The sequence below is a fragment of the Rousettus aegyptiacus genome, unplaced genomic scaffold (assembly GCF_014176215.1).
Source record: "Rousettus aegyptiacus isolate mRouAeg1 unplaced genomic scaffold, mRouAeg1.p scaffold_m13_p_14, whole genome shotgun sequence".
NCBI lineage: Eukaryota > Metazoa > Chordata > Mammalia > Chiroptera > Pteropodidae > Rousettus > Rousettus aegyptiacus.
The window spans coordinates 10,044,100-10,070,139 of record NW_023416289.1 but is presented as its reverse complement, the minus strand read 5'-3'; the positions used below and the strand labels follow the sequence as shown (position 1 = coordinate 10,070,139).

The window sequence follows — 26,040 nt, the reverse complement described above, 5'->3', positions numbered from 1 at the left end:
GCACAGAATTATATATAGTACATGAATAGATATACAGTATACACATAGCATTAAAATTTAGGAGGCATCGTTAAGATAAAAACATCTAAGAAGTCTTCTTAGGGGAACAATAATGAAAAAAGGATGAGAACACTGCTTTATGGTATAGAACAGTGCTGAACACAGAGTAGGCTCATAAAAAACAGTTTTGTTTTTTTTTTTGAATAACTGAATCATGCCCTTTAATAGCTGGAGAAACTGAGGTTTAGATAGGTGATGGAGCTAGCCTCAGGACATAAAGGTGGTAGGTAGTAGAACTGAGTCTCCAACCTATTTCCTGGGTCTTGAGCTTTTTATTGTAAGCCCAGTAAACGCTCAGTATATGCTGGTAAAGTTGACTTGAACATGTCAAACATTCTCATGAGAGAAAGCAAAGCAAACTTACATTTTCTCAGTGACACAACAGATGATCTCAGAAAGTCGTTTTATTTAGAAGAGTCCAGCTAGCCTTCTTCTCTGGGAGCATTAATGATGTGTTGTTATACATGGCTCATCTTTGAAATGGGAGTCAGTTCCATCTCCTGCTCTTGGTAAACTAAGAATGAAAAGGCGAGCAGTATTTTTAATGTATTAATAATTGTTTCACAGCATCCTGGGCCAAAGAAATAACTGACAATTCCATTTATTAAGTAATTAGATCCAAAGAGCTTCATAAGTATTAGTGTCTTAACAATTTAGTGCCTGTTGACCATAGCACACCTTCTCAAACCTTGGAATTGTATTGGGCACCACTACCTCTACCCTCATTTCCTATTCCACATTTCTTTTAAAGTGGTACTTGCTTTCCTTTTTATCATAGCAATTACTGAAAACCCAGCTTTGAAAAGATTGGATCACTGGGAGCAGTATAATGATATAGTGTTAAAATGGTGAACCACCTCAAGCTAGTGGTTTCTTACATCGCTGTGATTTCTGTGAAAATTTAAAACATCCTGAGACACCCTTGTGAGTTCACAGTGGTACCCAGAGATGGCTCGGCACACAGTTTAGGAACTGTGGCAATAGACCAAGGCAAGATATGATGCTGGCTTGAGGTAGGGTGGTGGCAGGGGAGTTGGAAAGAAGTGGGAAAATCTGAAGATATTTAGAAGTGAAATATTGGAGGCAGGGAGAGCTAGTCTAAGTATGTTGAATGAGCAGGACGTGGAGATGGAAGAAAGAGGTTTGGAACATGACGTTTGGGACCTGGATGATTGGAGAACTCCCATGTAGTAGATGGCTTTTGGCATCCCTGGCCGTCCTACTTTCTCACGTTCTTAAGTATGACAAGCATCCTCCATTCAGGAGTGGCCAGCCGTATTCATTCTGTGTGACTCATCTCTCTGGCAGAAGGTGATTGGACATGAGGGATATTTTGCACTTGAGTCAGCTTAATTTCATTCAGATTTTCTCTCCTAAGAATTTAGACTTAAGACAGTATATTTGTTTCCTATAGCTGCTGCAACAAATTACCACTAACTGGGTGGCTTCAAACAACAGAAATGTATTTTTTGACAGTTCCGGAGCCAGAAGTCTGAAATCAAGGCATAGGCAGAACTCTGGGGGGATGCTTCTTTGCTTCTTCCCGTTTTCGATGGCTCTTGGTAGTCCTTGGCTTTCTTGGTCATGTGCCGTTTCAATCTCTGTCTCTGTAGTCCCATCGCCACCTTCCCCTTACTTGTCTGTTTTCTCCTGCTCTGTTTTTTATAACGTTAGTGGATTTAGGGTCCACGTGTCAATTCAGGATAATCTCATCTCAAGATCCTCGATTACATCTCAAAGGCTCTTTTTCCAAATAAGGTGACATTTACAGAGTTTGGAAATTGGGATGTAAACATATCTTCTCCAGAGCTACTTTTAAAACTACCCACTAAGAGACTTAGGGATGCATGTACACTGAGAGATACGTGTTCTGCAGGGATGACTGTTGTAAGATTTGGGTAAAGGAGTAGAGAAAGACAAGTCCAAGGTGAAGGAGAAAAATGACATAGACGTAGAGAAGCAGAAACAAAGGGACACTTGGGCCCAGAGAGAGATAGGCAGAGGGACCAGCAATGCATTGGTTTTATTCAACTTTCCACTTATTGGTTCCTGTCTCCATGGAAGCCCACTGCCTTCAGGTTCTATGATTTAGTTGAATTCTTCAACAAATTCTCCCATTTGCCTATGCAAGTTTGAGTGGATTTCTCTAATTTGTAACTAAGAACCTTGACTAAGGCAAGATAGCAAAAGGATGGGGAAGTGAGTCTCAATTTTGGCAAACCTTCAATCTCCGTAAGGCTATGGTTTATGCCATCAATAGTTGTCCCTATTTTACAGACATGGGAGCTGCATGAAGTACAGAGAGTTTAAGTAGCAAACTCCACACAAGGAATAAGTTCAGAACTGGAGTTATCACATAATAGTAAGAAAAGCATTGCTCATGTATTAAGCAACTACTGTGTTCTAAGAGTTTTATACACATCGATCTCTAAGGCTCTTTACAATGGTGAGTCCATGATTTTTTGTTATCTGCCTCTCAAGTTTGTGCCCAGTGCCCTCCTCTGTCTGGGTCCCATGGACAAAGATATTCTGAGGTAAGTGGGGGCCCTCAGGGTACCTGGCCTGCTTACAATTCTGATGTCCGAAGAAGGCTCAGTCTTCACAGTCTTCACTGCTCATTGACCCAATTTATTGGCTTATACCTAAGAAAGAACAAGACTGTGGCTTCATCTCTTTTGCCAAGTGCAAGGTTCCTTAGGGGTCAGGCAGGTTAAGAATAGAAAAGTCTTCATCTTTCCTGTTAGCCTTTTTGCTTAAAGGTAAATGTAAACAATAATAATTCCTAGATTCGATCTACTTTTTAATACCATAATTAGCCGTCAGTGGGATCTCCGTTTCTGGACGCATGGCTTTTCATGTTTGTGTTTGTTTTTCCCCGCGTTCGCTTGCCCACCTGGCTGTCTGGCGCTGAGCACAAACTAGCCTTCCATCACGGCACAGCAGCTGCTTATGGGCCCGGAGACAGTAGCAGCCACGGTCACTGGCTACAACTCTCAGCTGCCCCAGCAAGGCCTCTGGGGATGAGGGATTAGACGCTGGTCTGAGGTCTGAGGCCAAGGTGCTGTGTGACTTAAGATAATCATTTCTCCCTGTGATAATATGCACTTTAATTTTTAGGTTTATACATTTTCTATTGTTCTGTTTTCTTCAAGAATAACATGTTTTTCTGCCTATATTTATAGCCTGTCTCATATTTCTTAAGTGACCCTTATGTCAAACAAGCATGACTTGAAGGCTGCAGTCATAAAGCAACTCATTTTTTTTTTTTTTTTTTTTAGTTTCTCTTAAAATATCTCTGTGGGGCTGATTGAGTGAACTCAGTCAGATGCATAGACTTTTATGGACCCTCTTGGGTGTCAAAACACAGTATCAATACAGTTGTTAGAATATTCTGTCCAAGGTGATAATCAAAACTTTTAAAGTCATAGCTTCTCCCTTTTTTAGTTTGGGCCTGCTGTAAGCAGGAAACCTGCAGTTTGAGAATGAAAGCTTAATCACCTTTTTTTTTTTTTTTTTTTTTTTTTTAATTTCCTATTGTCTTCTACTCGGGTTTATTGTCAGCCTCTATACCTGTGCCCCCAGTTGGGTAACTGTTTTCTCTCTCCTCTGGAATTAGACCATATGGAGGGAAGAGAGACAAAGATGGTAAAAATTTCTTACTTGTCTGATGCTGCTGTGATTAAGCTGACATTTCCTCTTGTGAGGCGCTTTCAAGAGTCTTACAGAAAACCTACCCTCATCACTGGGCATCTGTACCTTGCAGTTCTCTTAATGGGGTCAGAGGCATCTTTCTTTCGGCTGGTTCATTGCTTTTCCTTGGGCCCAAGGAAACTAACAATACCCTTCTCTATGCTGAGGTCTCTTTGTTCCACCAGATTTCCTTCTTAGAAAGGACCCAAAATGACCCTCCACATTTCTGTTGATTGGTTCACATCTGCGCCATAGAAAACAGCCATGTATTTTTTTACCTCGACAAATCCTAGAGGAAGGGGACAGGATATTCCCAACCAAGTAATTTTTCCTTTACTGTCATCCATCTCTCGCCCTTTAGAACTTCTAGACACAAGCCCACTGTGCCCCCTAAACTCATCTGCCAGTCCTCTCAAAGCCCCCTTCTTTTGACTGGAGGTTATGAGGTGGGGCTCACAGCTCAGCTCTCTTTGAAGAATTTCTCCCTAATCACCTGACCCTTTTATATACTCAGTGCGTGAAAGACTTAAGAGTTGCCTAACCTGTTTTCTTTGTAAATTCTTGGTCTAGTTCCTCTATTTGAAATTTGCTACCTATTGTGCGTTGGCTGAAAAGTCAGTTTTAACATCCGTAATAAGAGATTACTGGTTTATTTGCCTAGCATTCAGTTTCTACTAGACTAGTGCTGCCCAAAAGAAATATAATGCAAGCCACATATGTAACATTTTCTAATAATCAAATTAAAAAAGAAGTGAAATTAATTTTAATAATAGATCGCATTTAACCCAAAATATATTCAAAATGTTTTTATCAATATAAAATCACTTAAAATTATTAATGAGGTATTTTACATTCTTGTTTTGTACCAAGTCTTTGAAATCCGTAGTTTACACTTGGCCCACATTCTAATTCAGACCATCCACATACCAAGCGCTCAGTGGTCACAAATGTCTATTGGCTACTGTAGGACAGCATGACAAAGACTGTAAGCTCTACAGGAAAGACTGGCGTTCTTCTTGGTCACTGCTATATATAACAGTGCTTGGCATATAGCAGGTATTTGATATTTGTGAAATTAAACTAAAATATGATAGAATGAAAAAATTATCAAAGGAATTGTTTGGTGGCTTTCCACAGCACTTAGAATCTAAATCATTCAATTCTTCACACATTTAGTTTGTCTACATAGTTTGTAATTCACTTATTCCATAAACATTTAAGCTTCAGTGAGACTGAGGTGTCTTTCTCTTATCTCCATAATCTACCACAGTTCCTAGTATTGTGATATGGAGATTCATACAGTCAGCAAATATGTATTTAGTGTCCATGCTGGGTCAATTAGTTTAGGTGCTGAGGATACTGTTTTGAAAAACATAGATATAGTGTCTGTCTTACAGAGCACACAGACAATAAAAAATAAGGGCTATGAAGGAAAAAACTGGGGTGACTGGATAGGGTGTGATTGAGAAGGGAGAAGCAAGAAAGTTGAGAGAAATAGTCCTTCAAAGAGCTAGGGAAAGGGCAATCTGACTGTATCTTTCCACAGTCCTACAAGCTCTCTCCTTTTCAGCCACATTGGCTTTTCATTTTCTCTGATACCCCAAATTCATTTCTTTTTAGTTTCCTTTGCTTGCTTTGCTGTCTTCCTTTCTCTTCTATAGCTAGTGTCTTCTCATGTCTCAGCTCAAATGCCGTCTCCTCTACGTGAACTTCCCTGGCCATGCTGTCTACAGGGCCGATCACCTTACACACTCTCCATCATATCACTGCATTTTATTATCACAATCTGAAATGATCTTGTTTATTCACTGGTTGTCTCCTACACCATAGGGAATGCTCTAATAAATTAGGGACTCTGTCTTAATAATTGCTATCCTCCAGTGGCTGGAAAAGTGCCTCTATGACAAATGTGTGACCCATATTAGTGATCAATAAATGTTGAATGAATGAATGAATGAATGAATGAAAGAGTTAGTTGAATTCTTTAGGAGATGTCTTAAAACAGGATTTGAATGAGGCCACAGTCTAAATGAAGTCTGGGAAGAACTGCACTATTTTTATCTGTGTTCTCTGAGAAGGAAGATGGGGTTAATGCATACAGAAATTATTTTCTTGGATTGTCTTGGGCATCCAGCAACTTAGGTTTGGGTTCTGGTTCCCTTGAGAATCTGCATTTATGGACTGCCCTACTGGGTAAATGACAGACTTTTGTTTATAACATGAGGGGGTTCATAGACTTCCTGAAGAGGTAAAAAGACTCCAAGTTAAAAATTCCTGTAGAAATGAGAACCCTCACACCAACACGAGAAGACAAATGAGATTATGCATGAAGCACCTTGAAAGAGCTGGGACAGGTACCTTTGGGGAGAGACAGTGTCTGAAGAATTCCTGAAAACCAAATTCTCTCCCACTAAGTAGTATTGCTGCCTGGTCGTTGCTATGGACGCTTGCCTTCTCCAATCATAGCACGGCTTGCTCGGCTGTGCGGCGCTCCGTGGTTGCTGTGGCAACGGATCGCAACAGCTCCCAGGCCCAGGCAGCTGCAGCGCGGGAAGAGAGCCGGCGGCTTGGAGCCGGGTAGGCTTCCCCTTGACTGAGGTGTTTGTGAGTTGGACGCGGGGAATGGGGCATGGAATTGACATACGGGAGGGGGTGCACCAGCGTCAAAGGTCCTCGCAATGATTATGGGGCCACAGTGGGAGGGACTTGGGGACTGGCCGGGGCATCCCCTCTTCGCTTTTCCGCTTTTCCGAGTGTCATCCAGGGACTCCCCAACCAAAATAGCGGAACCTGCGATTCCTGTCCTTCTGATGACCCCAGCCAGACAGGGAGCGTAGCCAAACGTTGGCCCGAGGGATAGAAGACCCGGTGTTCGCCTTGCTTTTAACTTCTAATTAGCCATGGGACTTTGGACAAATTCTTTTCGATATTTCCTCACCCTTCTCAGGATGACTGTGAGGATCAAATAAATGCAAGAGCAGTACACCCTCAGATGTACCTCACCTATACGGTCTCATTTCATAGCCCTAAGGGTGCTGTGAAGTGACTGTACTGACTAACCCGCCTTTACAGTTGAGCAGCCTGAGCTCAGCAAGTGCTTCCTGATCAGGGCTAGTGAGTGGCCGTTGCTATGACTGTCAACTACCACCTAGCTGGTTACCCGGGGTCCCGTCCTCTATGCGTGCTCACCTGTTCACCTTGCTCCCTGCCTCTACTGGGTCTTGTCCTTTTCACCTCAGAATACTTCGACAGGTGTATTTCATTATATGATTCTTTCTCACTCTCCTTTTCTTTACCTTAAAGTAATTGAGGTCCTACTTCATGTCTAGTACTAACCTTTGCAGGAAAAAAATTATTAAGACAGGATCTGTTACCTTTGCAAGCTTATATACAGTCGAGTCACATTTTACTGTATTGGGTTCAGAAGTTGGTGCTAAGGTCAGAGTTGAATGCAGTCAAAAATATCCCTGGAAAATTTACATCACCTGGAAACAACCCAATTTAGAAATCAAACCATTGAAAAGCTTTAATTCTGGGAATATTTAGATACATTTCATAAAATTGTAATTTATAGACTTTTCCAATCTGTCACCATAAATTAGTAGAAAGATAAATTTATCATTTCCATAATATCTTTGTCCTTCTAAATTTTGCTGAGGCGCTCATTTTATACTTCTGCTTTGAGAATGTTGAGGAGACCGTCACCATTTAAGTGGCTGCTTGGACATCACTCTGCTTGGCGGGCTGGTAAATCCTTAGAATCATTCATGTGTAACTTCTGTGGTCTCCCCAGGCTTTGCTGGACTGTTCCAGCATTGGTGAAAATGACAGTAGCATTTTCAGGACTACAATCTCACATCATTCTAGCCCACCGATTGGAACGGCAAAGGCAATCACCCAGCTGTTTCAAAGGTTATTTTTCTGTCTTTTGATTTAGCCAAGTCTGAATATAGTTGAAATTCCATCATCCCAATTGGCATAACTCTTTGGCGGTTCTTATTATAGAGATTGTATTTACCCTGCGTAGGCATCAACACTTGGTATTATCAGTCTTTTAAAACTTTGTCTGTCTGATGGAAAAGTAATGGTTATCACTTTGTTATAATTTATGTTTGCCAGATTACTAGTGAAATTGAGCCATTTATGATTAATGGCTATCAATAATTGATTTTCTATGGATTGCCTGTCTTTTTCTTTGCCCAATTTAAATTCAACTGTCCTTTTTGTATTGATTTGTAGGAGTACTGTATATACCCTGGATATGTACAGTACTGCACTTAACCCTTGGTAATTTCACACTATATTGAGATATATTTTAAATCAATATTTTCTCCCAGTATGCTCTTAGCTAATTTTTAATGTCAGGTTTATTATGTATAATTTATACACTATAAAATTCACTCATTTCAGGTGTATAATTCCATGAATCTTATAACCATATAAATGTATAGAATGATTCCATTTGGTCAGAAAGTTCCCCTGTACCCAACTGGAGTCAGTCTCCTTTCCCCAACTCTGGCCCCTGGCAACCAATGATCTGATTTCTGTTTTTATGTTTTCCAGAATACCATATAAAGGGAATCATGAAATACATAGCACATTTCGTCTGGTGGTATTATTTAACACATTGCTTTTGAGATTTATCCCTGGTGTTGCATGTAACAGTATTTCATTCCTTATTATTGCCGAGTGCTATTCAACTGAGTGGACATACCACTAGTTGATGGACTTTTGGGTTGCTTCCAGTATTTGGTGATTATGAATAAATAAGTGCTATAAACATTCACATACAGGTCTTTGTATCAGCATATATATATATATATATATATATATATATTTTTTTTTTTTTGTATAAATACCTGGGAGTGAGATTGCTAGAATCTATGGTAAGTATATTTTTACTTTTGTAAGAAACTGCTGAACTGTTTTCTGAAGTGACTGTACCATTTTGCATTTCCACCAGGGTAGTATGAGAGTTTCACTTGTTCTACAGTGTGTGACAATTTTGTTATTTTTAGTTATTCTCGTAGATGTGTAGAGGTAGCTCATTCTGTTTTTAATTTGCATTGCCCTGCTGACTAATGATTTGAACAACATGTGTTATCTTATCTCTTCTTCAAAGCATGTGTTCTTATCTTCTGCCCATGTCTTATTCAGTTGTCTATTTATTGAGCTGTCTTTTAGAGTCAAAGTTTTTTAATTTTGATGAAATCCAATTCATCGTTTTTTTTTCTTTTATGGATTGTGCTATCTAAAACTCTTTGCTTAGCCCAAGGTAACACAGATTTTCTTCTATGTTTTCTTCTCAAAGTTTTATAAATTTAGATATTACATTCATTTCATATTTTGTATATGAGCAAATTTAGAATTTTGAGGAAAGGCATAATGATACCTTTGCCTTGTGTGTGAAAATGATTCATGCAATCACAAAGTAGAGGGGAAGTGATTGTCCATTATTAATTAGTGATATAGTTTCACAGGCTTCTGAACAGTTTTGAGAATGTTCCTCCAAGTTAGCAACAAAAACAGTTAGGACATGAAAATTCTCATCAAATTTGAAGGAAACCCACATAACCTATGAGTATTGAAACCATGTTTTAACTGGTGCACTTTGGGATCTGTTTAGAGATTCTTGACCTTGGGTGTGTGGACCTTTAGATTTTATGTTCACTTTCTGGGGGACAGTGTTCATAGCTTCTATTTGATTCTTAGTGAGACTTGGACTTCAAAGGTTAAAGTTCACTGATTTAGGATGAGCACAGTTTAGAACTCAGGGGATGGGAGTATACTCGATCCGATCCTTAAACGTAAAGAAGTAGCCCTGTCCTGAGGGCAGTCTCTTCCTCTCCAATGATCTCTTCCAAGATCTGTTTCCTCATTGACACTGTAGAGGCGCTTAGCATTAGGCTGCTCTTCATATAAAACGTCTTGCAAGGATGAGGGTTTGAAATAAGGCAAAAACAATTGTAGGATGGTGACCAGAAGAATTGCGGTTGGCCAGAGAAGGATAAGTGAGGAATTGACATACAAAATGTCTTTATTGCAATTTAATTTGAAAAACTGTGCAGTCATTCTTTTCATTTCTCTGAGGATTTAAAGTGTTTTAGTTCTTTGATTTTTTAAGGGTCAGGTTTATCCTTTGTGGTGGTGGGGAAGAAGAGTGAGCTTTTAAAAAGTGTTCTGTGCTTAATTGAAAGGTTTGTCAGAGTATATGATATTGTTAAAGTGATGTTCTTCATCTTAAAATGAATACCAAAAAATCAACTTGGTTTACTGCAAAGAAAAATTAGCATGAAATGACTAAGAAAGAAATCGTTTGTAATTTCACTGCCAGTTCACAATTCTTTCATTTTATTTTTAAATGGTATCTCTTTGCTTTAATCGGCTATCTAAAATGTACCTAATATAAGTTGCTCTAATACATTATGATCTGACAGTGTTTATGTATGTTTTTATTTCTTTAAACTACTACTGTAAGCCCAAGTTAGACAACTTGGCCTAATTCTATGTCTGTACAGCTATGTTGTTGATGCTTGTTTTTATTACAAATAATCCACCCAAGTTTTCAGCAGTTGCTTTGAAAAGTCCCTAATTAAAATAAATTTCAAGGTTAAGCTATTTTTATTCATGCCTGAAAACAATTACCGATACTTGTAGCTTTAAAAAATAATAACAGTGTGGTAATCATATTTCAAAACCAGGAAGGCAGAAATTTGTGTTTTCGAGAGCCAAAAATTAGTCTTGCAGTACTTTGGAATGTCCTTGGTAATTAATTATAGGCGATATGTATTGTATGAAACCTCAAAGATTTTAGCAGGAGGTGGGAAAAAAGGGGCCTTATGTAATTCATTTCTGATATAATCCCTGTCACTCTCAGAGGGAATTAAAGTTTAATAAAAAAGAATAACAGGGATGTAATCTAAAAATACTAATTAATGACTAGCTCCATCAGAGTGAGATTCTGTAATAAATGTTAGGCCGTCAGTTGCTAAATCATGAAATATTGCAGAGAAGGAATAGGCAACACACTCTCTCGCAACATTGTGTTAAAACTGTTAGTGGTAGGGAAGTTTTGTACTTGTTAATCATTCGTGTTTTTACATCGCTATTTGTAATTACAATTAAACAGATGGTTCCTAAAAAGATAGTGTGTTCTTTGCAATTAAAATCATGGCAAGCAGTTTTCCTCTTCCCCAACATACAATTAAACTGAATAGATTCACACGCCCTTCGGGTTCTTCAGAGGAAAGGTTCCGTGCAGATTCAAGTAGATTAGTATTCTGTTCCCCATCCCTGTCATTTTGACCTCTGCAAACTGAGAGCTTTGCAGCTGGCAGAAGACGTCTAAACTTGGGTTTTAGGAAGTAGTTACCCCTTCTCTGCCTTCTCCCTGAGTCCTATTTTTGCTATACAGGGATTAATGGAATACTTTTAAAAATGTGATCTTAGGGACCATTTCTAACAACCATTTAATGTGTTGTATCTAACATGGCTTTCTAAATTCTGGGAGCTCAACTAGCTCTTGAAATTCCTCAAGAGCACCAATAAATTAGTTTTTTTTTTTTTTTAAATTCTTAAGACAACTGATGTTGACATGCTTGCTTGTGAAAAAAATTTTATTTCAGAATTATTATCTTAAAAATATAGAATTTACTTTGGGTTCTAGGGAAGTCAAAGTTTTACCTTATTTATAAATATTATTACAACAGATTAACTTTAGGACATTTTTAACAAGGATTCAGCACCCCATGAACTACTTCATCCATTGAAATATATGGCTTTGCGGCCAGTGGTTCCTCCCTTGAACCACACAGACCCCAGCAGAGTTAATGGGGCCCCCCAGAGCAGTGGAGTTGGAGCCTGTGGTGGTCTGTTCACAGATGAAACCTTGGAAATAAGTGTTTTGTTTGTATGGGAATGAATAGGCCCAAGTACACTTTCAATGATTTTTAGGTACAGGGTTTTGTGCCCACAAGTAAGCAGTTATTTGCTGGTGTAATTAACCATCTGCACCTTATTATGAGGGTGCAGCTGGCTAATTATGCTTAGTGCCATAGGGCAGGTTAAACTCATCTGCATAAGAAGTGGATTTACAGCAAAGGACACTGACCTTTACAAATGAGTTCCCAAATTTAACCAGTTCAGTGTGAGGTCACTACTCATGGATTTTTTTTGTTTTGCTCAGAAGTGAAATTTATATATGGATAATGGTATTTCTATTTGTAAAGTAATTAATATGGTACCTTAGGACAGGCTTATATTATGAGTCAGGGCCGAATGAGATCCCTGCTGAGTTCAAATTATTTAAGTTCCTCCTTTTGGGAAAGTGGCATAGCAATATGGATGTACATGTATTCATGAACTTGTACGAATGACAACTCGGAGCATCACTGAGACCTGAAATGGGGTAAATTTGTATACTAATCATTTTCAGCAATAGTTAATACATTTTTCTTGTGACTTACTAGATGGCTTGTTTGAGAGAATAACAGAATACTGGAGAGCAGAACCTTCAATTTCAGTGTGGGTTAAATTCACAGGCAGTGCCAAGTCTGAAAGAGGTCTACTAGGGCGAATTTTCCCATATTTGTCTAAAATTGTCTTTCATTTGCCCTTATTCTTGAAAGATACTTTTGCTGGTTATAGAATTAAAAGATGGCAGTTTTTTCTTGCAGCACATTCAAATCATCATTCTACCATCTACTGTCTTCCAGTATATTAAGAAATTATCTCTCAGTTTCATCATGGCGCCTTTTAAGATGACCTGTCTTTTTTTATTGGCTCTTTTAATATTTTTTCTTTTTATTTCTGGTCTTCTTCACCTGTCTAGGATGAATCTAGAAATGGAATTTTTTCCCGTATCTATCTAGCTTGAGATTTGTTGAGCTTGAATCTGTATGTGGTCTTTTTCAACATTTCAGTAAAATTCTCAACCGCTGTGTTTTAGAAATTGCCTCTGACTCATTTCTCTTCTCTTACTCAAGGCTCCAGTGATGTCAGGTCTCCCTTCTCCATGTCTCTTAACATCCCTTGCTGTGTTTTCTAAAAATTTAACAATTATCACCTTAGAGTTCTAGATTTCAAGGGACAGAAACTTACTTCAAACTTCAATGCAGCTTAATCGAAATAAGGAATTGATTAGTCCGTTTACTTAGGACACTAGGATGGCTCATAGGGTCAAAAGATGAGCCACGGATACCAGGGCCTCAAAGTGTAGAACTGCTTTCAACGCCACTCGAGTCACTTACGTTCATCCTTCCTCCCTCCTATCATCTATCCGTCCTGCTCACATTCCTGCTTTTATCTCCTTTGTTCTGCAGAAAGCCTTCTCTGTGTGATGAGGAAGATAGCTGCCAATAGCTTCAAATTCATTTTTAGCCTAGCAAGTCTGAAGAAAAACTTCTCTTTCCCAATGCCCAGCTGTCATTCAAGGAAAGAATTCTGATTGTCATTACTAGGGTCACAAGCTCCCACCCAAGACCAATCAGAGTGTAGGAGAATAGGATACTATAATTGGCCAGATCTGCCAACCCCTTGACAGGGTAGTGGGTTCTTACAGGAAGAAGGAGAATGGCAGAAGGAAATTATACTGGGCAGACAAAAGAAGTCCTTTACAAGAGTAGATTGTTATAAAAGGTTAAAAGCTGTTAAAGGGTATTTATAATTGAGTACACATTTTTGAATTCAATTAAGATAAATAGATTTAAGAAAACCAAACCATTTTACTAAACTCATTATAGGCATATCAGAAGAGATTTTCTCACATTAGAAAATTCCATAGATTAGAAGAATCGATACAGCATCCTGGAGGAAATTTCAATTGAATTAAGGATTATTGTGTTGTGAAGATATTAATATACACTAGATTTTTCTTTGCTTAGATTTCTTCCACAAAGGAGCCACTAAGAAATAGACTGCAGCTTAAAATTTTTTTTTTATATATTTTAATTTTTGCTAAACTAGCAGGAGGGGGCCATTACATCTTTTGTTGATATTAAAATATGAATAAGCCCTTGTTGATTTGATGGTTGGATCCAAGATAAGGAATTTTAGTTATCAATGAATGATAATTTCAATCTTTTCTTTATTGTAGCAAATTCATAAATAAATACTAATAAGTATTTATTTATAAAAGTATATAAGTATTTATTTATGAATTTGTGGTAAACAATATGAATTGCCTAAGATTCATATAATGCTTTAAAAATAGATTACTTTGAGTGATATGTGTGTGTGTGAATTGAAGCAAATTCTCCACATGAACATTCATCATGTATAATAGCTGCAGAAGCCAAAGGCATTCATTCTTACTGTGTGTTTCTGCAAGCCTATCAGTCTTTGGACTCTGGTGGTGGCAGAATCAATGGCATATAAATTAGAAGTTATGATATTTTAGCAAGGCAAACATGGATTTAAAATAGCTCGTCTGCCATGTTTAAATGAGCGTATTTGATAAAATGAACCAGACTATCAGAAACGGCTGATCCCACCCTGGCTGGGAGGGGCAGAAGTGCCTCCTTCCATTATGGCCCTCGCTGGCACTACAGGGTGGAGTGCTGGTCTTGTTACTGCTGAGCTGTGGTCAACATCCTGACTTTCTGCTAAGCCTCCTCTGACACCACCTCTGTGGGGAGGTGGAGGGTCTTCTCATTACCAATGGGTGGAGTGGAAGTTCACGCTCCCACATGGTCTCCACTAACACCAAGGTGTAGTGGATGGGGTGGACGGAGGGTTCTCATTACTGCCTAGCAGGAATGAAAGTCTCTGCTTTTCATTTTGCCTTCTCTGACGCTGTTTTGGCAGGAGGTGGGAGCACCTTGTCAAAACCTGGTGAGGGCGGAAGTCTAGGTTCCCACTTTACTTCTGTTGGTGGTGCTTGTTTGAATCTATGTAATCTCAAGTATGGTGAGAGCAAAATGATTTTGTCTAGAAGTTTTCTGTTTTGCTGGGCTACCCCTTTCGTGGTTCTTTGGCTATCGAGAACATGCTTTTCTTGGGGCTCCTTTTTGTCTTTTCCTGTTGGCCTTTCCAGATAGTTGTCTTCTCCAGTGCCTAATCTGGGGTATATGAGGCAAAGGAAAACTGAGGGTTCCTTGGATTCTGAGGTTCCTAGCTGGTCTGAATTCTTCTCTCCGCCTTTCATTGTTCTTTTGTTTATTGTATATATAACATACAATATTTTCTCTTTATATTTTATATATGTATAAGTTATACATATATTACGTATATAATATACTATCATGTTATAAATTATATAATGTATAATATATATTGTATTATAATATTATATTAATGTTTATTGTATATATAATGTCCAGGGTTTTTAGCTATATTTTGTAGTGGAGAAAAGTATGTCTACTCTACTTATCAGTAGTGGAAGTCCCTTGCCAGTTTTAAAAATTGATTTAATGTATTAATATTTTTAATTATGAAAATTTAAAATAACACACAAAGTGAAGAGAATAGTATAGTCCAACTTCAACAGTTACCAACATTCTCCCATTTATGTTTCCTCTAAACTTCTTCCTCACATATTTACACACATACATTCGTTCACCCCCACACATACACATTTTTTTTCCTGGAGTATTTTAAAGTAAATCTCGGGCATAATTTCTCTTTACCTGTAAATGCTAAGTGTCTCTAACAGATTAGAACTTTCCTTTAAAAAATTATGCCCACAGTATCATTCTACAAAAAAACCCCCAATAATTATATTATTTATTTTTTATTTATTCGAATCATGATTCAAGCAAGGTTCACTCTTGCACTTGGTTGGCATAAGACTCTTAATTCATAACTGTTCTCTCTCTCTCTCTCTCTCGCTTGAACTTTCTTGGTCTCTCTTTCTCTCCCTCTCATGCTATTTATTAGTCGAATAAACTAGGCCATTTTTCTATAACATTTCCCACCCTCTGGATTTGCCTTAATTATATTCTTATGAAACGTGTGTGTCCCTCTGTTCTCTGTATCTCCTGCAGCATGGCTGATAGGTCTAGAGGCCTTATTAGATTTATTTAGCTTTTTGTTAATAGTTCTACATAGGTGGTGCTGTGTAGTGCATGTACCATGTCAGGAAGCACTTAGTATGTCTGGTTTTCATTCTTTCAGTGTTAAGTTTGAGTTAGAGGGCTTAGGTGTCCTTAGCCTGATTGAGCCATTCTAAAGTTCTTCAGCAATGTCTTTTCTAATGGTTTTAGCAATTTTGATCCTTCATTTCATTAGGGGCTATAAAATGGTGATTATTTTTCTGTCATCTTCTGCATTTATTACCTGGAATTCTATGAAGAATAATTTTCTCCCATCAACAATTTGGTTAACTTACAATGCAATTGGTACCAAAAAAAAAAAGTGCAGGATTAACGGTTGATTATTCTCTTTTATTCAAGAATAATTAGTTTGGTATCCAAGCAACTTCCAAAGATGATTAGTGATTTTCATAGTATCATTTGAACCCAGATTTTTTTTAGAATAATCCATTACAGACTTTTTTTTTAATGTTCAAATTGTTTAATCTTTAGTGAGTGGGAACTCCTTCAAGTTACTCTGGGTCCTTTAGACACAACCTCAGTAGCCTTTGATAGCATCCTTGTTTTATAGTATAATACAATGTTCCAAGTTCATCTTACATATTTTGTGTCCCAGATCTCAAATGGCTCATTTCTCCAAGGAGCTGTGGTTCTTTTCAGTGGGACATGGTATTTTAAGATCACAATATGTCCCTGGACTGTCATTGTTTATTGTGATTTTATTGTTTCCGGACTCTTTCATTAGACAGGTTATTAAAAGGAGAAAATAATTATTAGCTCGCACATATTTTTCAATTAAATTTATGATTATAGGGTTTCTTAATTTAAGAACTTATTTGATTTTATACTTTTGTAAATGCTGAAATACTTGGTTCCTAACAATACTGATATAATGACTTATTTAAAAAATATTACTAATGTTATGACTAATAATAAAGCTATTATCTATTGACAATAAACAGTTAATATATTTTAAGGTCAGTTGGAATAATTGTTTTCTCTTCTCCAGTCACCTTTTGGTTGGATGAAGCCCATCCTCTAGTGCATTCTGCAGGAAAAGAACATCTTTACGATATTCCTTGAGTTTTTGCATTTTCAGAACTCCTTTTCTGTAGCCTTGATAATTGAAGGAGAGCTTTGCTCTGTATAAAATCCTTGGCATACTTTTCAAAGTTATTGGAAAATGTTGCTCCTCAGTTTTCCCATTTCATAGGTTGTTTTTTCAAAGTCCAGAGACAACTTTTTCTCTTGCCCTTGTAAATCATTTTACTTTGTTGCCTGGATGCTATGAGGAGTTTTAAAAATTCTTTGAAGTCTAACAGTTTTGCTAAGATATGACTCAGAATTGATCAGTTTTCCTGGGTACCAACTGGTCCATTTGATTATGTTTCTTTTTATTTCTGGAAATTTTTCTTAGATTATAGTTTTAAATATTAGTTCCATTCTAGTACTTTATTTTTCTTCTTCCTGGGCTCCAATTATAGCATGTTGTATTTCCTTTGCCTTCTATTTCAGTCATTTGTTCTCTGATCTTATTTCCCTTTTAAAAATTTCATATTCATTTCCCTGGGTGTTTTACTGCTTCAGTGTACCTTTTACATTTTTATTCAAATCCAGATATATTTTCCTTTATGTACCCCTTTCCCCTCCATTTTGGTCTGGTAATGCCTTACTGTCTTGTGAACTTGTTCATGATTTCAGGGTTTTTAGTTTGGCATTGTATCAAGCATTTTTAGTTAGGACTTTTTTTTTTTTGACATATGATTGAATAACCTAGCCTGCTATTACTAAAAATTGAAATTCTTTACATAGTTAAAAATGGCCCCCCAAAGTTGCAAGTGTCTTGAAGCATGAAGAAGGATATGCAAAGGAGAGATGTCATATTTCCTTGATTTGGAGCTATTGAGTGGCTGTTTAATGCCTTATTTATGATGATAAACTAAAAACCTTTTTCAGAAACTTCCTGTTCCTCATCTAATCTCATGCTGCCTTTTTTGAGTCTCTGCCCAGCTGTAAAGGCCTAAAACCTTATGGTTTTTCTCTGTTTGAAGGATGTCATGAGAGACAATTGTCAGACAAGCAGATAAAATGGCAAATTATGAAGTATATTTATTGAGCAGTGTTTATTTGTTTATGTGGAGAAGATAAAAATACCAAAATGTAAGAACTGCTTGTATCATCCCTGAGCTTTGTCCCCAATCACTTGGTTTGTCTAAAAGGGATCTTAGACTTTGGGATAAGGCGAAATCTAGACTCGTTACATAGAACAGATACCTTTGGTTAAGGCATTTGTTCTAAGCATTTGATATATTTTTGAAATAATTGCGACCTTTGTTTAGGGATTAAATGGATTTGTTCTAAAACTTTTTTTCACTCTTAGGTGAACAACGGATATAACTGAAAATGACAAGTAGGAGACTTGAGGAGTCCATGGGGGCCGTTCAGATGGGGTTAGTCAGAATGCTTAAAGGATTCCAAAGCAAGGTTTTGCCACCCCTGAGTCCAAAGGTGGTTACAGAAGAAGAAGTAAACCGAATGGTAATGTATCAGAGAATTTCAGTGTAAAATACTTAATACAGTCTTCTCAAGAGAATGACAGCTGCTACTTAGTATTCTCAGACTACCAAACAGAATTACTGACTGATAATATAAATTTATTTAACATGGTAACTTGTTGCAGAGCCATAGGCACCTCTCAAAGCCTGAGATGTTTTTGAAATTACATACATCGAAGTAGAGGCTTGAATTGCTTAAGTTAATCAGCTGTGGAAGCAAATTTTAAGGTTTTCGAAATATTTGTTTGAATCCTGTGAGACTGTCATTTGTGTAGTTTAAATAAAATCAAATATCAGAATTTTAGTTTTAACTTAAATAATCTCTTACTTATTGATTGGCAATAGTTATTTTTGTTTGTATATTTGTAGAACATAGAATATGAAATAATGACAATATTGTATATAGGAAAAATTCCTAATTTTTTCTTTCCTTTAAAAATATTTATATTTTAATGAATTATAATGATTTGGTGAGAATTGAATTATAAACTGCATGCTATAGAAAATATTAATGAAAATTTATTGTAGGTATAGTATTTATTGCGGTCTCAAGTTACAATCCAATTAGGAAAATAAAAATCTATTATTTTCTTTTGTGGTGGTTCTTGTTTCATATTTAAGGTAACCCTTGTTGCTTTTAACACTTTATTTTTATTTAAATCACAACACAGCTGATAACCTCTTAATATTTTAGCATTCTAATCTGGGTCCCAATTAAAAAAAGAAAACCTAAGAAAACAAGTTAGAATCCATTTAAATGGATTCAATCACAGAAAATAACTTTGTAGGGAATTTGAAAAGCATTGATTTTAACCCAAGACAAAGCCAATCAGCTAAATTATATACCTCTGATTACTTTTAAAAGCCTTGGCACACCTTGAAGCGTTATGTTGCTGCCAATGATCATAATTTCATTGCATCTAAAGTAGGCCCAGGATGGTGGAAATGTTCTGCATCTTGACTATATCAATGTCAGCATCCTGGGGAAACAGTATTATGTAAACCTACGATTATCTCACCATTACAAGTTTAATTTAACAAACCCTTTCCTCTTAGTAAATAATTAGATAGATAGATAGATAGATAGATAGATAGATAGATAAAGTAGGCCCTGGAATAAAGTGAATATTTCAGAATAATAATAACTAATTAATAGTGACTGATCTGGGTAACTAAGTCCCTGTTGTGTTATTTAAATGATAAATGATAGATTACATTTTTTTCTCATAACTTTAGAAAATGTTAAAGCATTTTGTGTTCTTATTTGGGTATGTGAATATGAATGAATAGCTGACTATCTGATGAATGGCTTAGAGTTCTTTTAAGACTAGAGCTCCTGTGATTTCTGAAAAGTTCAGACTCATTTCTAGGCAACGTAATCACACTTCCCAGATCCTTTACATTTTATAAAATTACTCTTCAACTTGATAAAATAAACACCCAAAGCTTTGTTTGCATGTTGTAACTTTCAGTTGAGAAACAAAAGTATTTCAAACTCCTTAGCTCTGAAGCCTGAAAGTGATTTTAGAAACAGAGTTTTCTGCTCAGGTGCCTGTTCTAAGGATAGATGTTAAGCTCTTTTGGACATGTTCCTGTGCCATTTCTTGGCTGCCCCTGCCCCCAGGTTCCTTTGTGTGATTCTTTCAAAATCCTAAGGAAATAGCAATGACATGTCATTTCACATTACTGTGCAAAGAGCTCAAAAGTGCATGAGTACTTCTCTTGTATTATTTAGTTATTTTGAATATTTTATAAGGGAACTTAGTGGCATTCCAGAATTATCCTGAAAGCAACAAACACAAATTATTAATTACTGGAGTTTGAAATACTTCTGTTTCTCAACCGAAGTTACAACATGCAAGCAAAGCTTTTGGGCACTTAAGAAAACACTTTTTCAGTATAACCATTTATGAATCTTTGGCTTCTCTTTTAAATCGTAGCTGACACCCTCAGAGTTCCTGAAGGAAATGTCCCTCACCACAGAGCAGAGACTGGCTAATACGCGCTTGATGTGCCGACCACAGATCATTGAACTTCTAGATATGGGGGAAACGACACATCAAAAGGTAGCTGCTTTCTGTCATACATGTAAAGTAGGCCCTGCAATGAGAACATTCTAGAGCAAAAGTAGTGGTCATTACTTCTTGGCTAACTAATTCCTTATTTTGTATTATACGTTTTTGTTTTTTTTTACCTCTGTTGATCTCGATTTCTGTGGTTTGATATAGAGAGGATTACAATTCATAAAGATACATAACTTTGCCTAGTCACATTTCTTTCTTAGCTATTTCTGGACACTATTGTTTACAGATTAGGGGTGATTCCAAGAATTATATTAGCCAAACCTCATTAATTTGTTTTCTTAGCATAAGATATCCCTCCTTACCTGAGCTGTCATCACTAGATAGGAAGAAGGTGGCATTGTTTAGTAAAGTAGGCATTTGTTTTGTATGTATTCTGGCTCCTTTCCAATAACAAATGTATCCTTTTAGTTTCTAAATTCTAATGTAAACATATGTTCTAGGCTTTAGGAAAATATGATTATAAAATAAGTTATTTCCTACTTTCAATTAACTTTTTGAATTATATGTTTTACTTTTTATGTAGAAATTATGGTATGAACCTATGTCAGTTGACCGATAGAGATTAGCCTCCTCTCAAAGCATTCCTCAACTATCCCCAGAGTTTTTCAGCATTATTTCCCATATGACGAATGAGTCCCCGAGGTTCTTTTGCTCTCATTGCAGCACCATGGCCTCCCCTGTCTAGGATCTGCGTAAAAATTTGCTCTTCCTCTGAGCATTGCTAGCTTTGGTTATTGTTTATTCTCTTCCCCCATCACTGCTCTCCAACTCTAAGGGCAGGGAACATGGCTTTTCTAGCACAATTAAGGGCTCTTTGCTCCTTTCCCATGGCATAACTAAGATGGGACTCTGTATTTTTCTGTGCGTAATGCTCGTGTGTGTGTTTTACTGTATTTTGAATCCTGCTATGAAGGATGAGGAAATTAATGTACTTTACTCCATCTCACCTTCTCCTTTCTTCAATCAGTTCAGTTGGTTATTTTTATTTTGTTTTCAGGAGTTTTGTTTTGTTTTGTTTTGTTTTTGGTCTCTTAATTGGGTTCCAGTCATTCTCTACTAACTTCTTCAAGAAGAGCTTATGGAAACTATATTTCTTTCATTTTATATGTTTGACAATGTTTGCTTGATAGTTTTATATTGAACTGTAGATGTGTTAAGTATAAAATTCTTGGGTCACACATCTTTCCCATAAGAATTTTGCAGGAATTTTTCTCACTACTTCTTGGCTTTAAATAATGGTATGTAAAAGTATGAAGGCAGCTAGATTTTCCCCACTATAGATAACGTTAATCTTGTAGCTTGTATGCCCAAAGATTGTTTATTCTAATTTAATGTCCAATAATTTTATTAGGATGTGACAAATTTTTTCCTGAGACACTATATACCTTTATGATATTTCTAGAAAGTTTTTCTTGAATTACCAGGTATTTGTTCATGCCATTTTTGGTTCTTTAGTAATATCAATTATGAACATGTTGAACCTTCTTTGTCTGCCCTTCTACAACTTGTATGCTGGCTCTAATCCATTTTTAATTTTCTGTTCATTTTTGCTTCATTATAATTATGTACACCAGGCTATCTTCTGTGTCTCCTCCTTTGAGTTTTGTGTGTGTGCGTGTGTGTGTGTGTTTCTTTTAAAATTCATTCTTAAGCTTGACCAATTCAACACACCTGGGTTGTCTCTCAGCTTTTCATGCAATTTGTGTCTCTTTTTGTACCTTTTTATTCAGTTGTCTCTCAGATGTCACACCCCTTTGGTTTTCTTCCTACTTCATGGGTTGCTTTTTTCTTATTTTATTTATTGGATCTTTCTCCTCTTCCTGATCATTAAATGTCGGAGCTCCCCAGTATGTGATCCTTGAACCTATTCTTTTTCTTCTGAACCCACTACTTAGGTGACCCCTTCTAGGGACAATGCTTTAAGTTCCAGTTTTTTAAGTTATTACTTTCATAATTATATCTCCTGCTGCAGCCTGTAACCTAAACTATGGATCGTTCATTCAACTCATATATTCAGTTAATTTCTGGCTAATTTCACTCAATATTATGTTTTTGAGATTTATTTATGTTGCGTTTAGCAGTAGTTTATTCATTTTTATTGCTGTATAGTATTCCATTATATGACTATACCATAGTTATTTTTCTATTTTACTGTTGTAAACACTGTTTTTTCCACATTTTGATATTATTAATGATACTGTTATAAGCACTCTTGTACAGATCTTTTAGTGAACATGTATAAATTTCTATTGGGCATATACATAAGAGTAAAATATTTAGGTTATAGGCTATGCATATGTTTAGCTTCGTAGATAATTACCACTTCTCTAAAATGATTATACCAGTTTACACTTCCACTAACTGCGTGTGAGAATTCCAGTTGCACTACATCCATGCTAATACTTAGTAATGTCAGTTTCTTTAAATCGTTTTAATGGGTATATAGTACTCTTGCACTGTCGTTTAATTTACAATTTCTAGATTTGAGCACCTTTTCATATTTTATTAGCCTTTTGGATATCATCTCATGAATTACATGTTTATGATTTTTGCCCATCTTTTATCGATTTTGTAAAAAGTTCTTCGTATATTCTGGAGACTAGGCCATTATCAATTAAATGCATTGCAAATAGTCTTCTCCCATTCTTTAGTTTTCTTTTTTTATTCCTTATTGGGTATCTTTTGATGAACATAAGTTTTAAATTTCAATATTACTGAATTTACCAGTATTTTCATTTGTTTTTCATTTTCTGTGCCCCATTAAAGAAAATTTTGCCTTCTTTAACATCATGAAGATATTCTTTTAGTTTTCTGAAAACTTTGTTTGCCTTTCAGAATGAGAGCTTTGATACACTAAGAATGGTGCATGATAGGAGTTAAATTAATTAATATTTTTCATATGGAATATCCAGTTAACCCAACACCATTTATTGAAGGGAACATCTTCCTTCCCCAGTGTTTTTAGTGTTAACTTTGTCATAAATCAAGCATCCATATATTAAAGGATTTGGTTATAGAGCTTTCTAATCCGTTACATTTGTATTTATGATAAATCTTGTGCTAATATCTCACTATTATAATTATTTTGATAAGTGACAGTATGCAATATGTAATAATATGGGGGCCTTTGAGATCTCGCTCCCCGGCATATGTTGTCAGTTGGCTCAAATAAACTCTTATAAAATTAAAAAAAAATATATAATTATGATTAAGTCCTGCTACCTGGTAGAGCAAGCCCTCCTTGTTCTTCGCGTGGATCTTGTCTATTCTTGGTCCTTTACTTTTCAATATAAATTTTATAATCCGCTTCTAAATTTCCAAAAAAAATTCTGCTGAGATTTTTTAATCGGATTTCATGAACTTTTGTATCAATTTGGGGAGTATTTGACATCTTTAAAATATTAAGTCTTTTAATTCAAAACATGGTATATTTCTATATTTATGTAGGTTTTCTTTAATTTCTCTCAGTAATATCTATTATTAAGTTTTATTAAATTTATTGGGGTGACATTGGTTAATAAAGTTATATAGGTTTCAAGTGTACAGTTCTATAATACATCATCTATATATTGCATTGTATGTTTAGTAATATTTTGTAGTTTTTCTGGATAAAGGTCTTGCTCATCTTTCTTTGGACTTATTCCTATGTATTTTATGTTTTGGGATGCTATTTTAAATGTCGTTGTTTATAAATTTTATTTCCTAAATGTTCATAGCCAGTACATAGAAATATAATCAATTTTTGTATGTTGATCTTGTACTCAGTGACCATGATAGATCATTTATTAATTCTAATAGTTTATCTGGTGGGTTATTGTGAATTTTCTGAATAAACGGTCTTATCTTCTGGAGAAAAGACAGTTTTGTTCTTGATCAATTTCATATGTGAAAACAACCTTGAATTTCTGAGATAAAACCAACTTGGTCATGATGTATTACCCTTCTTAAATATTATGGGTTTCAGAGTTTGCTAATGTTTTGTTCCTTTTTGTATTTTTGAATCTGGTTCATGAGTAAGATTGGCCTATAATTTTTGTTTTTCTCCTACTGTCTTTCTTAGGTATATTATCAATTGAATTGGGAGATTTAATTTTTTTATTTTTCTTTTCTTTGATAGAGTTTTTAAATAATATTTGAATTATGTCTTCTTTAAATGTTTGCTAGAATTTACTTGTGAAGTTATTTGGGCTAGAGCTTTCTCTATGAAAAGTTTTTATTTACAAATTCAATTTTTCTAATAATTACAGAACTTTGTATTTACTATTTCTTCTTGTACTAGTTTTGATAAATTGTATTTTTCTAGGAATTTGTACTTTTTATTTGAATTTTCATATATTGACATATGCATTTATTAACTTTTTAGTGAGTTCATATTCTGTAGTAAGGTCCTTAATTTCACTTTTATTGGCTCTTTGTACCTTCTGTCTTATTTTCTTGATCAGACTCACTAGGTATTTTATCAATTTCATTACTCTTTTTAAAGACTAAACTTTTGGCTTTATTGTTTCTCTACTATATTTACTTTCTATTTCATTAATTCCTATTATTTTTGTTATGTCTTTTTTTTTCATTTGTTTGGGTTTTCATTTGTGTTTTATGTTTGTTATTGTTTTTCTAAATTATTGAGATGGATATTTATATCATCAGTTTTCATACGGTGTGTCAAGGTGCTCCAGGATGCAACCATGAACTCACAGGGCATCAAGGGATGTTCTAAAATTTTAAGGAAACAAGGCAATACTCAAAACCTGTTGGATAGCATACAAGCTATTAGTTTGAGGTAATTCATAGTTTCAACATTATTCATACTATCTCATTAGCTCTTTAGTGCCTTCAAGCAGGTATTTGTTGATACAGTTTTTCTAGTGATTATAGGGAATTGATTCAAATTACCTTATCTGCCATTACTAGAAATGAAAGTTTTGAATTGGTGTTCTAATTAACCTCTGTTTTTTTTTTTTTAACTGAGGACCACACCTTTTAACTGAGGACCACACCTACATTCTTTTGTACTAACGAAGTTGATGACAATCATCTTGCTAATTATAACAATTATTGTTTATAGTAGTTACCCGTTTTTGAGTGATATTAATATTCTTCGTATTAATATCCATAGGTCTGTGTAGTATTTCCTTACCTTCTCCAGTCATTCCTGACACTGTGTGACTATATGATTAATTTACTTTTCAACTGCAGTTTTCTGGAATTGACCTGGATCAGGCATTATTCCAGCCTTTTCCATCAGAAATCGTATTTCAGAACTACACTCCCTGTGAAGTCTATGAAGTTCCACTGGTTTTGAGGAACAATGACAAAGTGAGTATATTCAGTAGGATGGCTGTACCTTTTGTGAATATATAAGAAGGGATTAAGTAAAATGGAATCATGTAGGATTTTAGATAAATTCTTTAATTTGATAGACCTAGGAAAATAAATGAAAACATGCCCTTCGACTGTAAGCTTAACGAAGACAAGATTGTTGTTTTTTTGTGTTGTTTTGTTTGTTGCTATTTTTTCAGTACCAGGGCAGTGCCCAACAAACAATAAACTCCCAATATGCACTAATGTTTTGATGAATAAAGGATTGGCTTAGATGAATGTCATGAAGTTCTCATGTGTGGC

At 35.8% G+C, this 26,040-nt stretch overlaps 1 protein-coding gene across 3 annotated transcripts in view; it reads left to right on the top strand.

Moving 5' to 3' along the window:
• HYDIN (HYDIN axonemal central pair apparatus protein) overlaps positions 1 to 26,040 on the top strand; it is a 310,335-nt gene that overhangs the window by 36,217 nt on the left and 248,078 nt on the right. For 2 of the 3 annotated variants that reach the window (XM_016164411.2, XM_036231381.1), the window contains exons 3-5: positions 18,160 to 18,317; positions 20,275 to 20,400; positions 25,615 to 25,734. In XM_016164411.2, the coding sequence (XP_016019897.2) occupies positions 18,183 to 18,317; positions 20,275 to 20,400; positions 25,615 to 25,734 (381 nt within the window). In that variant the 5' untranslated portion in view covers positions 18,160 to 18,182. Of the gene's footprint in view, positions 1 to 5,446; positions 6,328 to 18,159; positions 18,318 to 20,274; positions 20,401 to 25,614; positions 25,735 to 26,040 lie in introns of those variants that run through there. The other variant, XM_036231382.1, reaches the window with a different exon arrangement.